Source organism: Camelina sativa, chromosome 17 (genome assembly GCF_030686135.1).
Source record: "Camelina sativa cultivar CO46 ecotype springtype chromosome 17, ASM3068613v1".
Classification (NCBI taxonomy): domain Eukaryota; kingdom Viridiplantae; phylum Streptophyta; class Magnoliopsida; order Brassicales; family Brassicaceae; genus Camelina; species Camelina sativa.
The window spans coordinates 3,930,905-3,946,344 of NC_141896.1; the positions used below are offsets into that span (position 1 = coordinate 3,930,905).

General features: G+C 35.3%; 2 protein-coding genes across 4 annotated transcripts; one reads left to right on the forward strand and one right to left on the reverse strand.

Annotated features, from left to right (window-relative positions):
• Positions 1-997: 997 nt before the first annotated feature.
• On the forward strand, positions 998-11,721 carry LOC104755224 (calcium-transporting ATPase 3, endoplasmic reticulum-type). 3 transcript variants are annotated; one of them, XR_015586847.1, is made up of 35 exons: positions 998-1,059; positions 1,328-1,539; positions 1,748-1,798; positions 1,921-1,954; positions 2,439-2,456; positions 2,563-2,699; positions 3,094-3,168; positions 3,348-3,393; positions 3,750-3,809; positions 3,917-3,997; positions 4,132-4,217; positions 4,430-4,531; positions 4,821-4,874; positions 5,144-5,245; positions 5,589-5,647; positions 5,945-6,089; positions 6,442-6,549; positions 6,688-6,840; positions 7,032-7,136; positions 7,567-7,763; positions 7,883-7,987; positions 8,096-8,194; positions 8,275-8,420; positions 8,572-8,629; positions 8,814-8,906; positions 9,305-9,355; positions 9,511-9,642; positions 9,772-9,873; positions 10,067-10,121; positions 10,206-10,291; positions 10,429-10,577; positions 10,787-10,892; positions 10,978-11,031; positions 11,269-11,314; positions 11,441-11,721. XR_015586847.1 is itself a non-coding variant. In XM_087495434.1 (34 exons), the coding sequence occupies exons 1-34, from the start codon at positions 1,507-1,509 to the stop codon at positions 11,503-11,505; spliced, it is 2,997 nt and encodes a 998-aa protein (XP_087351560.1). In that variant the 5' UTR covers positions 1,177-1,506; the 3' UTR covers positions 11,506-11,721. The 3 variants fall into 3 exon arrangements, 1 of the variants encoding a protein (XP_087351560.1); XR_015586846.1 differs by lacking the exon at positions 998-1,059 and having other exon boundaries at positions 1,133-1,539; XM_087495434.1 differs by lacking the exon at positions 998-1,059 and having other exon boundaries at positions 1,177-1,539; positions 7,883-7,991.
• A 910-nt stretch (positions 11,722-12,631) lies between these two features.
• LOC104755225 (uncharacterized) lies at positions 12,632-13,539 on the reverse strand. The gene has a single exon (XM_010477571.3). It carries the CDS (start codon positions 13,259-13,261, stop codon positions 12,764-12,766), a length of 498 nt encoding a protein of 165 aa, XP_010475873.2. The 5' UTR covers positions 13,262-13,539; the 3' UTR covers positions 12,632-12,763.
• Between the last annotated feature and the right edge of the window lie 1,901 nt (positions 13,540-15,440).

Genomic DNA, 15,440 nt, shown 5'->3' on the forward strand with positions numbered 1-15,440 from the left:
AGTTTATAACCTAATTACATTAAATTTGTTATTAGATAGTTTATAAAATTCTAGATTTGTTTTGTTCTCTAGAATTAAACAGAGGTATATGCTTATATAGTATGTTTGTGTAAATTTTTATGTGAATTTATTTTTAATTTTTGGAATATTAAGAATGTGTTATAATATGTATAATATTTTGTAATATTTCTGGAGTATTCTTGAGATATGATATATTTTAACATTTAAATTTTATTTGATTTTGAACATATATTTCAGGGAAAAATCAATGCATTGAGATCAAAAATCTTGGCCACATATCCTCATCTAAGATCGAAAATCAATTCGTTTATTGATTAGGCCGATTGTTTAGGAAATTTGTGTATGGAGAAAATATTGTTTTGTAAAATTGGAAACTTAATATTAATTAAATTAACTATAAACTTAATACTTAATGTTAAAGGGAGTGGTTACGATTGTTTTGGAAATTTATTTAGGATGGGAAATCTTATTTTCAAAAATAAAAAATTTAATATTAATTAATTAAATGAAAAATAAATTAATAATTAATGCCAATGGCATGCTTGTAAATAAATTATGAACTTCAAGATTTATTTCATAAATGTCTTCAAAAGTGTATATATAGATTTGTGTTTCTGCGGCTGTCCTATAATCCCTTTTCGTTATTTTAGGGTTTAATTTCCCCTTCAGCCGGTCTTATTTCTGGATTCTGGACCGTAATTAGTTTTTGATACCATCTATGTGTTTCTTTGTTTAGACATTGAAATTAAGTAGTGATTAGACCCTAATTTGTTTTGTTCCATACTTCTGTGTGATTTGATGAGTTGCAGATTTGATGGTTCGAATATATGTTTTTAGAGGATAAATGTACAATTGTTTGATGTACATCTTTTGGTCAATTTTCCCAAGGTCACACCAATGCTTCAAGTGTCGTGGTTTGAGTTAATTAACAATGGAAGGTTTTATAAACGAATACCATGATTGCATTGTAGATGAAATAATCATATGTTTGGTAGGAATTGAGGCCGAGGTTGGATCAGTGGCGGTCCTATGTAGAAGGTAGGGAGGTTAATTGGTTAATAAAAGGTTGTTTTTGCATATAAAACCATTGAATTACTGGTAGCAAAGTTGGTTTGTTAAGCTGAAAAGAACTCCTATCACCTGAGTTCGATTCTCACCTCTTATACATGTAGGATTTCATATGAAATAACCATATGGTTCCATCCATAATCACGTTTTATTATTAAGTCGTCATCATACGTTTTTATTGGGCCTCACGTGAGTGAGAGAACCCGCTAATTCATCGAAAAGTGTTTCTCTCACTCAGCGCTTGACTTTCACACTCCGCGATCGGACGGACGGAGAAGCTCATGGAAGCTGCTGGCGTTACAAGTTGTCATCTTCTCTAGTCTTTTAAAATTCAGCTCACTTTCATCGGCCACCCAAATCACAGTTTTGGGAAATTTCTCACCCCCAGAATTCAGAAACCCTAGGTTTCTCCCAAACATGGAAGACGCCTATGCCAGATCTGTCTCAGAGGTGCTTCGCATTTCACTTCTCTTAATCTTCTCTTTTTTTTTGACAGTTTGGTTTCGGATTTGAAATGCGTAAGATTTGACCGATATAATTGCGATCGCATATGTTGATGATGTTCTTGGCAACTGTTTCACTGTGATAGAAGTAAATTTTTCTTTTTTTAACTTTGAGGTTTCTGTTAGGTGTTGATTGTATTATGTTGTTTGGGCAGGTGCTTGATTTCTTTGGGGTAGACCCAACAAAGGGTCTTTCTGATTCTCAGGTACGAACCTTATTGAGATCTTCATTGTTGGAGAACTTGGAATTTAAAACTTCAACTTGCTAAAGTCACTTTGAAGCTATACCCATGATGTTGAATTTTGTCATTCTTCTCCGTTTTTGTAGGTTGTTCAACATTCTAGGCTTTATGGCAGGAATGGTATGTATTACTTCTACTACACTCGCACTTCAAAAATCTGGTGTTCATATAAAGGATCACTTCAGGACATAATAGGGTGATTTCTAGTAGATGGTGATGATAGGGTGTTTATTGTTCTCTTCAATTAAGAATTTAAGTGAGCTGTAGACTATAGTTTTGGCATGTATTTATATAACTTTTAGCATTCGAAATCACTTGTCAAATACTCAGGCTACATATTTTCTGTTACCTTTGCTTGTACAGTCCGCATGAATTGCAATATTGTTGCCCACTGTGAGTGTCCTTCAGTCGAAATTTCTACATATGATTGTCTGTCCGTTTAAAATTAGGCTTCTATGGAATTAGTGTCGGCTATAAGTGGAAAATGCATACCTTTTTTCATTTAGGATAAAAAATAAACACACTGTTATAAATTTATCTTGTTTAGTTCTGATCTTCTTCTTTTAACGTTTTTTTTTTGCATGTTTCTTCACATGATCTGCAGTACTGCCCGAAGAGAAAAGTAAGTTCGTCTATAACCGTCTTTGATAATGTTATCTAGGAGGGTTGAGTTCTCCTCAGACTGACATGTGCCAATTTTTTCTTCTCTTCTTCTTAATTGAACGCAGGAACTCCATTCTGGAAATTAGTTCTGAAACAATTTGATGATTTGCTTGTCAAGATATTGATCGTGGCTGCAATTGTGTCTTTCCTATTGGCTTTGGCCAACGGAGAGACTGGTTTGACAGCATTTCTGGAGCCTTTTGTAAGTCGCACCATCTTCTTTACTACTTGCACTGGCAATGCTTGATTGTTAAAAAATTATATCTGGTAAACTGAACTGGCTAGTGGTTCTTTGTGGTGGAGTTTAAACTTAAAACATTGTTTCCTTCTCTTCTCTATGGTCTTTGTGAAATTTAATTACTTATGTCTATCTTTTCAAGCTGATTAGTTTTTTATGATTTATATATGATATCTATAAGCAGACAATAGATCTTCATTGGCTGAGGGTCAGCATTTATAGGATTTAGTCTTGTTATATGATTCCATTAATTTATTATATAATGCACCTTGACCAAGACTTCCATAATACTAGATATTACGTGTGAAGCTTCTTTTTGGTATCACAAATCGTGTCTGAATTTACTACTCCATCACAGGTAATTCTGCTGATATTGGCTGCAAATGCGGCAGTGGGGGTGATCACAGAGACTAATGCTGAGAAGGCTCTTGAGGTAGTTATCATGCTAGGGTTCAATAGATTACATTGCAGTTATGATGTATCAGAGATCCGGGAAATCAATTACTTTTATATATACCGGGCAGTACAAGATTATGCTAATATTAGATCTATTTTGGCTGGAAGTTTGTATTGCTTATCTATCTTGCATGTTCTACTTTTGTTATGTTGTAGGAGCTACGCGCCTACCAAGCAAATATAGCTACAGTGATGCGAAATGGTACTGATATAACATGTCGAGCGATTTTTATCAATGCAAATGTCTCGCCCATTTCTTGTTATTTCAGTCGTTTTTTCTTAAAAAAACAAAAAGTTAAACTGCAGATCATCTCCTCCACAGACACTTTGTGTATCTTGTTTAGCGAACTTTTCTTCTGCCAAGCCAGTATCTTCTTTATTATGCTCATGATTCCCTGTGTTGTCTTAAATGACAAATATTGACTTGGTTTATGAAAATTTTCTGCACACTTCCCTATTGCTTTTATTTATCTTGGAACATTGTTCCAGTTGTAGTAGTATATCTGCAAGTCCTCTCTAGGTCGATGACATTCCATATTAACTTGGAAATAATTGCAGGGTGCTTCTCTATCCTACCAGCAACAGAGCTGGTGCCAGGCGACATTGTTGAAGTTACTGGTATATTTATTTGTTCTATACTTGTATTCCATCTTATTGCAATTTTGTGGCAATGGGTTAGACTTTTGCTAAATTCTAAAATCTGCTTTTCTTGATGCACTAAACAGTGGGCTGTAAGATTCCAGCTGACCTTAGGATGATTGAAATGTCTAGCAATACGTTTCGAGTTGATCAAGCAATTCTAACTGGTATGTCATCTGTGTTACTCATAAACTTTTCAAACACAATAGTGGATCTTTTTTCATGTAAATAAATTCAAAATGACCATTTACAGTACACTATATTCATACTCACTACCAATTGTTTCCCCCGGAAATTGCAGGTGAAAGCTGTTCTGTGGAGAAAGATGTTGACTGTACTTTAACAACAAATGCTGTCTATCAAGACAAGAAAAATATTTTATTTTCGGTAGGAGTTATAACTCATAGCTGCATTACCTAGGTCCAAATTTCTGTATAATGCGTTTCCTGTTAGGGCTGTATAATACTATTGCCTAGTCATTTGATTTATCTAGAGATCTAATGCTATTTCACCCTTGCACTTTAACTAGCTGTAGTAGTCGTACTTTTCTCTCACCATTAGAGTGTGTTTAATATGGTAGAATATTATATGATTCCCAGGGAACTGATGTTGTCGCGGGTAGGGGGAGAGCTGTTGTCGTTGGAGTTGGTTCAAACACCGCGATGGGAAGCATACATGATTCTATGTTGCACACAGATGACGTAAGCTATCAATATGCTTTCGTTTTATCTGGAAATGCACCATTTGCACTTTTCATATGCTTTGTTCCTGGTCAGAACTCTCTTTATAAAAAGAGGTTACAGTGTACCTGTGATTAACAAAAATTTCCTCCACGGAATTGTTCATCACTTTTGCACTTTTGGCACGGTAGACTTGTATCCTGCTGTATAGTCTAGTTTCAGCATTCTATCTGGAGTTTCTTCTATCTGTTTTGAAGTGCGTTATAACTACTAGGCTTTTCCTTATTACTTGTAAATGCTATTGTCACAGGAGGCAACTCCATTGAAAAAGAAGTTGGACGAGTTTGGCAGCTTTTTGGCTAAGGTGACAGTTTTTTTGCTTTTTACAATTTAAGATTTTAACGTTTCAAAGAGGCACTTAAATTGACTTGGATGTCCAATCGTATCAGTTATTAGCATTTCTTAGTTGTGTCTGAAAAGTGATGAATCTTATTAGAAAAAGGATTTGTCAAGTGACTTGGTGTGACAGAGATCTCTTGCAGATATGATATAGTTAATTTTCATCGATATATTGTTATATGTTAATATAACTTTAAGTTCGCTCAAAACATATTAATGTATTAATTTGTATAGGTTATTGCGGGGATTTGTGTACTTGTGTGGGTTGTCAACATCGGTCACTTCAGTGACCCTTCTCATGGTGGATTTTTTAAAGGCGCAATTCACTATTTTAAGGTAAAGAAATTTGAATCTTAGTTAAATACATAATCAGTTTTGTGTGTTCCACTCTTTCTATAATATCAAAGGTTAAATATTGCTTCTCCATTCTTCGCTGATATCCCTAGAAATGAACGCATTCAGGTTCAAAGAAATAACCAGAGAATTATCAACCCTCTAAACGACTTTCAACATTTATATATCGAAAGTCCCTATATTGAAAATTTCGTTCTGGAATGTGTGGATTTTAACCTTGCTTATATGATATGATATAACTGAAGACGGATGTACCGTCCTGTTAAACTGTTGAACAATAAGTTAAAGTTTGGTGACAGGATTGTTTTTGCTTTTATTTTCCCAGATTGCAGTTGCCCTTGCTGTTGCAGCTATTCCTGAAGGACTTCCTGCTGTTGTTACAACGTAAGTGTTCACTAATTCCATTGTTAGGAAATAGCAATATTATGAGAAAGGAAAATGGTCGCTGAAACTTAAGATGATTTATGTGGCACGCTAGTGATATCATGGAAACAAGGGGTTTCTCAGAAATTACAGTAGGTGGTTCTTGTGATCATCAAGTGACAATTTTAATTCAAGTTCAGGCCACTCTAGTGTCGGATGAGTCCAAAATGCTTTGAACAAGTAATTTTCGACGTTAGGAGGCTACTCCTGGGTTATACTATTGTTGCTTAAATAGGTTATGATGCTTTTGGTATCTAGGTGTTTAGCTCTTGGAACAAAGAAAATGGCTCGTTTGAATGCTATTGTACGGTCGTTGCCATCTGTCGAGACGCTTGGGTGCACTACTGTAATTTGCAGTGACAAGACTGGAACATTGACAACCAATATGATGTCGGTGTCTAAGGTTAGCATTTTAACCTCCAGTGCTCAAGCCTGTTAAGTGTTAACTCTAACTGGTATCTGCCACTTGCAATTTTCTAATATGAATTGTCTCTAGGCCCATCTTGTATGGGAAAATCTTTGCAATGTAGTTCATACACATGACATGACCATATATTTTTGATCATCTGGGAACTAATTAAATAGAGCTTCAGGTCTAGTTAGGAAGGATTTACAACCTTAACAATTTCGCTAGTAGATCTTGTGATTTTGTGAATAACAAACTGCAGTAATTACAATTTTGCATGTAGAGTTTCTCATTGTGTTGTCTCAAATGCTAACATTTTAATAGTCTTACTCTTCTGCATGTATGTCAGATATGTGTAGTTCAATCTGCAGAGCATGGTCCTATGATTAATGAATTCAGTGTTAGTGGGACAACTTATGCGCCAGAAGGTACTGTCTTTGACAGCAATGGGCTGCAGGTACTTATTTCTTCTCTTCTGGACTATGTAACTAAGCAACTAATAAAGACCATAATCAATAGCAAGCTTCTAACTACACGTACATGCCTTGTCACTACACACAACATTTTTAAGATTAGATGTTCATTTGTTTTGCAGCTTGACTTACCTGCTCAGTCACCTTGCCTTCATCATTTAGCAATGTGTTCATCACTCTGCAACGACTCCATTTTGCAATACAATCCAGATAAGGATTCTTATGAAAAAATTGGAGAGTCAACTGAAGTTGCTCTTCGAGTTCTTGCAGAAAAGGTTTGTGTTTCTGTGAAATATTTCTTTAGTAGAATTTGTTTCCTCAACAAGAAAAATCGTGGAATATAACAAATTATTTCTCTATAGACTTGAGTGACCATCTGCGGGGTCATATTGTTTATCATCATATCTTACTAAGTCTAGAATATCTGATTGACAATCCAAGTTACTTCTGTTTCTTATTTTTTTAGGTTGGGCTCCCTGGTTTTGATTCAATGCCTTCTGCTCTAAACATGTTGAGCAAGCATGAACGTGCATCATATTGCAACCATTACTGGGAAAACCAATTTAAAAAGGTGTGACTCTATTAAAACTATACTATTTTGTTATGTTGACCATCATTATTCATGCCTTTAACTGAAAGGAAAGAAATACCAGAGTTGGACTACGTAATTTTTTATACCAGTTTTACTGGCCATCTTTGTTTTTTCCATGTATACCTAATTGCTGCTGTAGTTTTCTGGAAACTATGAAAATTGAGATATACGATACCCTGAATTTGTAGTAGTCAATGCATTTCACACTGTTTGTCTATGTTGAGCTCCAGAAGAAGCTCGTAACTTCCTGTGTAAAACTATATGAGGGTTTCCTTCTGCACTAGATAGCTATATTAAGAGCACCAGTATAATTAGAAGTTAATATTGACCTGGGAACATTATGTTTCATATAATTCATTGTAATTTAGTTTGAGTAATTGATGATCATCTTTATCATAAATCCATTCAGGTTTATGTTTTGGAGTTTACACGTGACCGTAAAATGATGAGCGTCCTATGTAGCCATAAGCAAATGGATGTAATGTTCTCAAAGGGTGCTCCAGAGAGTATAATAGCTAGGTGTACTAAACTTCTCTGCAACAGTGATGGATCTGTTGTTCCTCTAACTGCTGCTGCCCGCTCAGAGCTTGAGTCGAGGTTCCACAGGTTAGAGATCAACTCGTTTAATTCATACTGATTACATTTTCATATGACTTGTAATGCCATCTTTATATGCTTGTATTTTTAATTCTAATAGTAATTTTTCTGTTAACGGTTTGCAACAGTTTTGGCGATGAAACATTGAGATGTTTAGCATTAGCATTTAAAACCGTTCCCCAGGGTTTACAATCTATTTCCTATGATAACGAGAACGACCTGACGTTTATTGGGTTGGTACGCCTTTCTTTCAAATATGATAGGGTTCCATTCGGTTTACTAAACACTCACCATTTTCCGTTTACTGTTGAGGACTGACTCATCTTGTGCTCTCTTTGAAGGTGGGAATGCTTGATCCACCAAGAGAAGAAGTGAGAGATGCTATGCTTGCATGTATGACTGCTGGGATACGTGTTATAGTTGTTACTGGGGATAACAAGGTACTGGAAAACTGAGCATGCGGTTTGTTGATTATCTCCATCTTTTTTTTGTATTTATTCTGATTAGCATGAAACTTCAGTCCACAGCAGAGTCACTATGTAGAAAAATAGGGGCTTTCGACAATCTGGGTGACTTTTCTGGTATGTCCTACACCGCTTCTGAATTTGAAAGGCTTCCAGCTGTGCAGCAAACTCTAGCATTGCGACGGATGACACTTTTTTCCAGGTATGTGTTCCTGTATTTATTTTATTGATAGTATTTAGAATCATGGAACTGAATGTTTAGTTATGACATGTATTTCTCTTTTCTTCTCCTAAGTTCGAGTTATAGTCATTTATAGAGACCAGAATTTTCTACTGCTTTTCTTATTGTGTAGGGTTGAACCATCCCACAAAAGGATGCTTGTTGAAGCCCTACAGAACCAAAATGAAGTGGTAATTCCCTGGTCACTAAGTTTTCATTCATTACACTTCTTCGTTTTGTCTGCGATTCAGTACACATGCATTCTTATTTTGTATTCATGGCTTTGTTTCAACATGTCAAGTTTGTAATTTATTTACTTATTAAAAAATTGAAGTTCTTGCTTTTAAGTGTCGCACTCATGAACCTTCCTCCTAGGTGGCAATGACTGGTGATGGCGTGAATGATGCTCCTGCATTAAAGAAAGCTGACATTGGGATAGCCATGGGTTCTGGAACAGCTGTAGCAAAGGTATTTTGCTTTCAATTAGTATCATGTATTCCAGTGTCACTTGATGTTGCTGTATTATTCAAACTTATCATCATTTTTAAATACTATCCATTATCTCTTGTCCATGTGCTTTTACCGTGCTCTCTTCCTCCCATTCGGACTTGGTAATTATGTCCTCCAATTATGAGGTCCTTACGCAGTCGTTATCTTTCATCCTTAAGTTGCAATTGAAACGAAAATATAGTGAATAAGTTTCTGGTTATTTCTTGTGCAATAGTAGTGATACAATGCAATGCGAGTGCAGACTAGTTAACCTACTCATACTGGACTGTTCCTTTTTTCAATAAACTGGCTTACCAAGGGTTCATATTTCCATGTTGCGTTTAACATGATTTTTCTCACATTGCTTTGGTTTCTAGAGTGCTTCGGATATGGTTTTGGCTGATGATAATTTTGCTTCAATCGTTGCGGTATGTTTGCTTACTTATATTTTTCTTAGAGTTTTTCCTTTGTGCTTGATTCTGGCATACACTTCAGATATTCATATATCACATCTGTCAAATTATGCAAATTTTAGTTGACCTTCCTTCTCCCCAGTCTGATATAAATTAACGCTTCTTGATAGGCTGTTGCAGAAGGAAGGGCTATATATAATAACACGAAGCAATTCATTAGATACATGATCTCTTCAAATATAGGGGAAGTGGTCTGTATATTTGTTGCAGCTGTACTGGGAATCCCTGATACCTTGGCACCTGTGAGTTTGTTTAGCGTGGAAGTAGCTTTTGTAGTCTTTATTTCGTCAGTCCAATTGCATCTCTTTGTGATTGTCTTAACTGTTATTAAGCTTTTCTAAGTGTATGATTGTTATGGTAAACAAACGTAGGTTCAACTTCTGTGGGTCAATTTGGTAACCGATGGATTGCCTGCCACTGCCATTGGCTTTAACAAACAAGATTCCGATGTTATGAAGGCAAAACCTCGAAAGGTAGCAGCTGTAACTAGACAGTATCTCTTTGAATTCACTGCTTATGTATTAGGTTTTATGGTGCGTAGACTTTGTCATTTAACTTGAAGAAGGGATTTAGAACTTCTCTCAGTCGTATGCTTGTAGTGTGTCTCTCTTTCCACTACTTAGACCTTTTTTCTTCATTATTGTTCTGACGGTTGTTGAATTCTAGGTTGGTGAAGCAGTGGTCACTGGGTGGTTATTCTTCCGCTATTTGGTTATCGGAGGTAAGCTAGAAAAATGTTGGCTCTGTAACTTATCTTAATCATCTGTGCGACCTATCTGCCTGATTTGTTTTTCTTTCTTTACAGTTTATGTTGGCCTGGCAACTGTTGCTGGCTTTATATGGTGGTTTATTTACTCTGATGGTGGTCCCAAACTGACTTACAGTGAACTGGTTAGGTTTATCTCCAGCTACATCTTTCAGATTATTTCATCATTCATGTGTGTCAACCTCCACATTTTCGAAGTTGCTGATCAAACGATTCATATCCAACGTTATTATCTCTAATAGAATGAATAATCTCATTTCAGATGAACTTTGAAACGTGTGCACTTAGAGAGACAACTTATCCCTGCAGCATATTTGAGGATCGGCATCCATCTACTGTGGCTATGACAGTACTTGTTGTTGTCGAGATGTTTAATGCTCTAAATAACCTCAGCGAAAATCAATCCCTTCTGTAAGCGTAGCTTCTTCTTTCTTTCCTTCTTTCCTTGTTTTCTACTTATTTCTGTTATGATTTGCTAGCATCATACAATGTACTACATTAGGGATTCTTAACTATGCTACACAATATAATCCCATTGTATAGACTATAAGTGGTGGAGTGTCATCCACGAACAAACATTGGATTAGGCAACTTTAAGTAAAAAAGCTGTGTGATTGCAGGGTTATAACCCCAAGGAGTAATTTATGGCTCGTTGGTTCAATTATCCTGACGATGCTTCTGCACATGCTAATATTATATGTTCATCCACTGGCAGTCTTATTTTCTGTAAGTTTCTCCTCCTCCGACAACCTTGTACAAAAACTGGCGTACCTGTTTTCTTCTTTTCATTCTCATGTTCACTTCTTTGTAGGTCACACCTTTGTCCTGGGGCGAGTGGACTGCCGTTCTGTATCTTTCGTTTCCAGTGAGTTTTTTTTTCACTTTTTTCTTATTCTGAATCGTCTAGTAGAACTCTTTAGGAACCCTCACGCTAGAATCGAACATTACCATTTACCACCTTAGTTATCTCATATGGATGCAAATTTGTTAAGGAAAAGCATGACGGTGCGCGGATCTCTCAGCTATGAGACAATAATTTTAGAAGAAACTAAATTCCTAAAAAGACGATTAGTTAATTTGAATATTTCTGTAAAAACTGCAGGTAATCATCATCGATGAGCTTCTGAAGTTCCTCTCTAGAAATACTGGTAATGCTTACTATGCTTTTTCAGCAGTTTTTAAGACCGCATATCGTTTCAACTGAATTAAAAGTGGAGGAAACGCAGATCAGATGTTGTGTTAGTAGTCCTGACTCTGATGTGTTCTTAATGTAGGCCTGAGATTCAGGTTCAGATTGAGGAAGGCTGATTTACTCCCCAAGGACCGGCGTGACAAGTAGGATAAGAAAACAAGAGATGGTTTTTTCTTCAACCGTTATACATAGTTTTTTGGCTTTATAGATACAACAGCCCACAGAGAAGGGCATATTCGGAGACTAATGCAATCCAAAAAAGCTCCAACACCATAAACCATAAAACTCTATCGCTTTTGATTGTCTTTTGTACCAAATTTTACTGTATTCTTACTTCAAATCAATGACAACTGCTCTGTGTCATTATGCTCTTCTCCAAGTGAATCGGAAATTCTAACATTGTACAACTTCAAAAAGGTGATTTCGCAGATTTTTTTTGGTATTTGCCGATATGTTGGTTGGAATATCTAGTACTGATCTATTTAATCCTTAGAAGATTCAATCAGTCTCTTGAGTCTCATTTAAGCTCGTCCCAGGAACAAGTTGTATATATTTTTTAGCAAGTTGTACAGAATTGCTAAATGAACTTCGAAATCATGTCACAAACTCGCAACGGAATGAAAAGAAGATAATTCTATTTTTAAATCGAGAAAAACCTGAGATAGCTTGATTCACTGTATTTTGCAAATTTGTCGATACTCGGATTAACTAAAGAAAAGCATTATTTTAACAGTGGAGCAGCCCTATATGTACTATACTTTTGATTAGGTAAAGTAGATTTCGTTTGGCAGTGGCCAGTGGACAAGACAACAATGATATTTATATCAAAAAAACACGAAAGATAAGATTACAAACTTCGAAAGCTTTCCGTGATTTAGTGGTAAAGGACAATGCTTTCCTTACATATAATATTCAATAATCATATCTAAAAAACAACTTTATCCAGTGACAATGATAAATCCGAAAACACCAAAACAATATTCTGAAAATATATCTAAAAAGAGCTTTATGAGATCAACTGATTATTGATTAATAGTAATAAGTTACGAGAATTGTAAATCTCCACATAATTATTCTACCTAGTACCACCAAATACTGATATGTGAAGTCATGAATTAACAAAGGCAAGAAAACTACTAATACTAGTACCTCTGTCGAATTAAATCCACGCTTAAGTAATAAAATCGAATTTATTTCCATATATACTTAAGGTTTTACGTACATCAATGAAAGCTAAAACTTTAAAACTTAAACCTTACGAATTGAACCAAAATTGGAGATGAAGCGAGGTTTAGCTACTTGTAAAATTATTATTTTCACGACGCACAAAAGGGAGCTAGAAAAATATGATAAATCAATCCACAAAAGATACTAATTAAAATCAAGAAGAAGAAAGAAGAAGAAATTACAATTTAGGGCTACTAGTAACAGCGTAGGATTTGCTACGAGGGTACAAAAGATCAGAGACTTTCTTAGCCTTCTTCATCTTCGGATTCACAGATCCTTCCTCTGCTTCTTCGTCTTCCTCTATCCTCGCCATCCCAACGCTCGAGCTCTTAGGCAACCCTCCTGCTTGCCTCTGTTGCTTCTGCTGTTGCAGCTTCTCTTGTATCAACATGTCTATCTCACTCTTGTGCCCTAAACTCCTTACCGACGCTGCTCTCACTAGCTCGCTGTAATCTTCATCTATCCCGAAATCTGTTGTTCTCCGGGAAGACGCGGATGATGAGAAGGCAGCGGAGGAGGTGCTCCGGCTCCTAGGAAAAGAAGCTGAGGCGGCGGAGGAATAGTGAGTCTTAGCTGCACAACCGGTCATGCTTCTCACGTAAAGATCACGTGCTTTGCCTAAAGCTCGAAGAGGTGTTGAGATTATCCTCAAGAACTTGTTCTGGTTTTGTTTCATGCTCTCTGTTTTCTTCTTGTTTTTTGGTTGGTAAAATGGTTTTTTGTTTTTGTGTTTGTTTGAATGATGGGGTTTTTGGAGTGTGATGTGGTTTTAAGGGGTTTTAAATGTTGATTTATTTTTTAAATAATAATAAACTAGTAATAAAAGAGTGTTAAAGGAGGAAAATAATTGAGAGAATCAAACGTGACTTTTAGTATTTGTTTAGAGGTTAATCATTTTAAAGGATGGTTGGTTTTACGAAAATAAAATAGTCGAAAGAGTGTTGGAGAGAGCAGTACTCCACGAAGGTCCCGTCGGTCGAAACCAATCATTAATTTAACATAGAATTCGAATGAAACATTGATTGGACTTTAAGTTATCACATAGTATATAGTTTCCACTTATACAATTTACTACTGCATCATCACATATGAATATTTTCAACCAGAAGTTTATATTGAGTTGATCAAATGAATAAAAATTAACCTAGTACTGGATAAGTCATAAGACTCATATCCATGTAGTAATTTATGCCGCCTTCGATTTTCTCGCGTCTATTGTTTTTCTTTGTTCAAATTTTAAATTGTCAAAAAAATACAGAATGTCAAAGCCTGAATGAACGGGAATAGTCAAGGTTGTGGATCTGTCGTCTATACGTGGAAATATATAAGAATAGTTTGTATGTCGAACATGTTTAGTTTATTATGTCTTTCTTTAATTTCTCTTGTTTAAGTTATGTTAAGGTATAATTTAAATACATTCTCTTCAATTATTGACTGAAGTCTGAAAACCATTATTAACAAAAGAAAATAAGACCAAAGAGATCATCGATTTATATTTGAGAAGTGTTCCTAACGACCTTATTTGGATTTGGGTCAATGAATTTTTTTATTCTGTTTAGATGTATCATCATCAGGCATCAGCCATTTTAGCTAATGTTTCTTATTTTAGTTACAACTTTTGACAAGTACTCACATCAAACTGCAGACTTTGTTTGATTTCCCCTACTACGATACCTGTCTTCGGTAAAATATTTTGTTACCTCTAGTTCTATAAATAGAAACTTCTAAATATTTAAACTAGTAGTCAAAAAATTGAAAACGTGGTGCGGACACAGATATATGGAAGCGTGGGAGAAAAACATTGGTGGGTTTGGACTTTTGTAGGTATGGGGCACATAGCATTAGAAAAGACATCTCTTCTCTTCTGATAGAATTAGATAAGAACTACATGTGGAGCCATGTCGGAAGTAGAACTATCAATGCTTCCAGAAACAACTATTATTATACTATCAATTATTTATGCCTATTCGTTTAAAAAAAGTATTAATCAAATACAGTAGATGATAAGATTCCACATGATTTAACTATCAAATGACTTGTTTTCAAAGAAATACCTATTATTAAAACATCACAGCGTAAAGAAGAATTAGTAAACGGCTTATAACCTGAAAACACTGTTTTCTGAAAACTAGATTTTGAAGATGATTTCTTCAAGGTATTGCTAGATGCCTAGACCCAAAGATAGCTTACAAGTTTGGGCAATCCCTTATATAAGTGAGCTTTTGAAAGTGAATCTACCCATTAAGCTTTTAATGTGTTGTTAGGCCCATCCTAACAATAGCTAATAAACAAACTTCTGATTGATAACATGTAGTATTGAATTGAAGTGCAATACATGTTTAAGTTTAACTAATTAACTAATGTGATGTATTTATTTTGGTATCAATGTGAAGTATTTATACCGTTTTTGAAGTTTTTAACAAAAATTACAAAGTAAACAAGTAGCGAAAAAAAACAAAATCTACAGAATAAACCGACAATAACAAAACAAATTTTATACCGTTTTTGAAATTTTTAACAAAAAATTACAAAGTAAACAAGTAGCGGAAAAAAACAAAATTTACAGAATAAACCGACAATAACAAAACAAATGTAATTTGTTAGAAACACATGGCATCCCCAAAAAGCTATTGTGATGTTTTGATTTATCAAGAAAAGAAAGAAAAAAACACTCTGATATGTTTTCATCAAAATTGCACCAAATCATCTGATGCCACTTCCATCAATATTCCAAAACTCACATTGCCACACAGAAATTCTTGTCTATTAAAAATCAACATGTCCACTTGTCTGTTAGCCCAAATCGATAAAATGGTGGGAAGATTCCCATAAGGTTTCGTTATTGTGGACGGTTC

Coding starts and splice junctions, on each gene's coding strand:
- LOC104755224 (XM_087495434.1), top strand. CDS start 1,507: ATGGAAGACGCCTATGCCAGATCTGTCTCAGAG. Junction 7,764..7,882: donor CTTGAGTCGAGGTTCCACAG/GTTAGAGATCAA, acceptor GGTTTGCAACAG/TTTTGGCGATGAAACATTGA. Junction 11,315..11,440: donor GTTCCTCTCTAGAAATACTG/GTAATGCTTACT, acceptor TTCTTAATGTAG/GCCTGAGATTCAGGTTCAGA.
- LOC104755225 (XM_010477571.3), bottom strand. CDS start 13,261: ATGAAACAAAACCAGAACAAGTTCTTGAGGATAATCTCAACACCTCTT.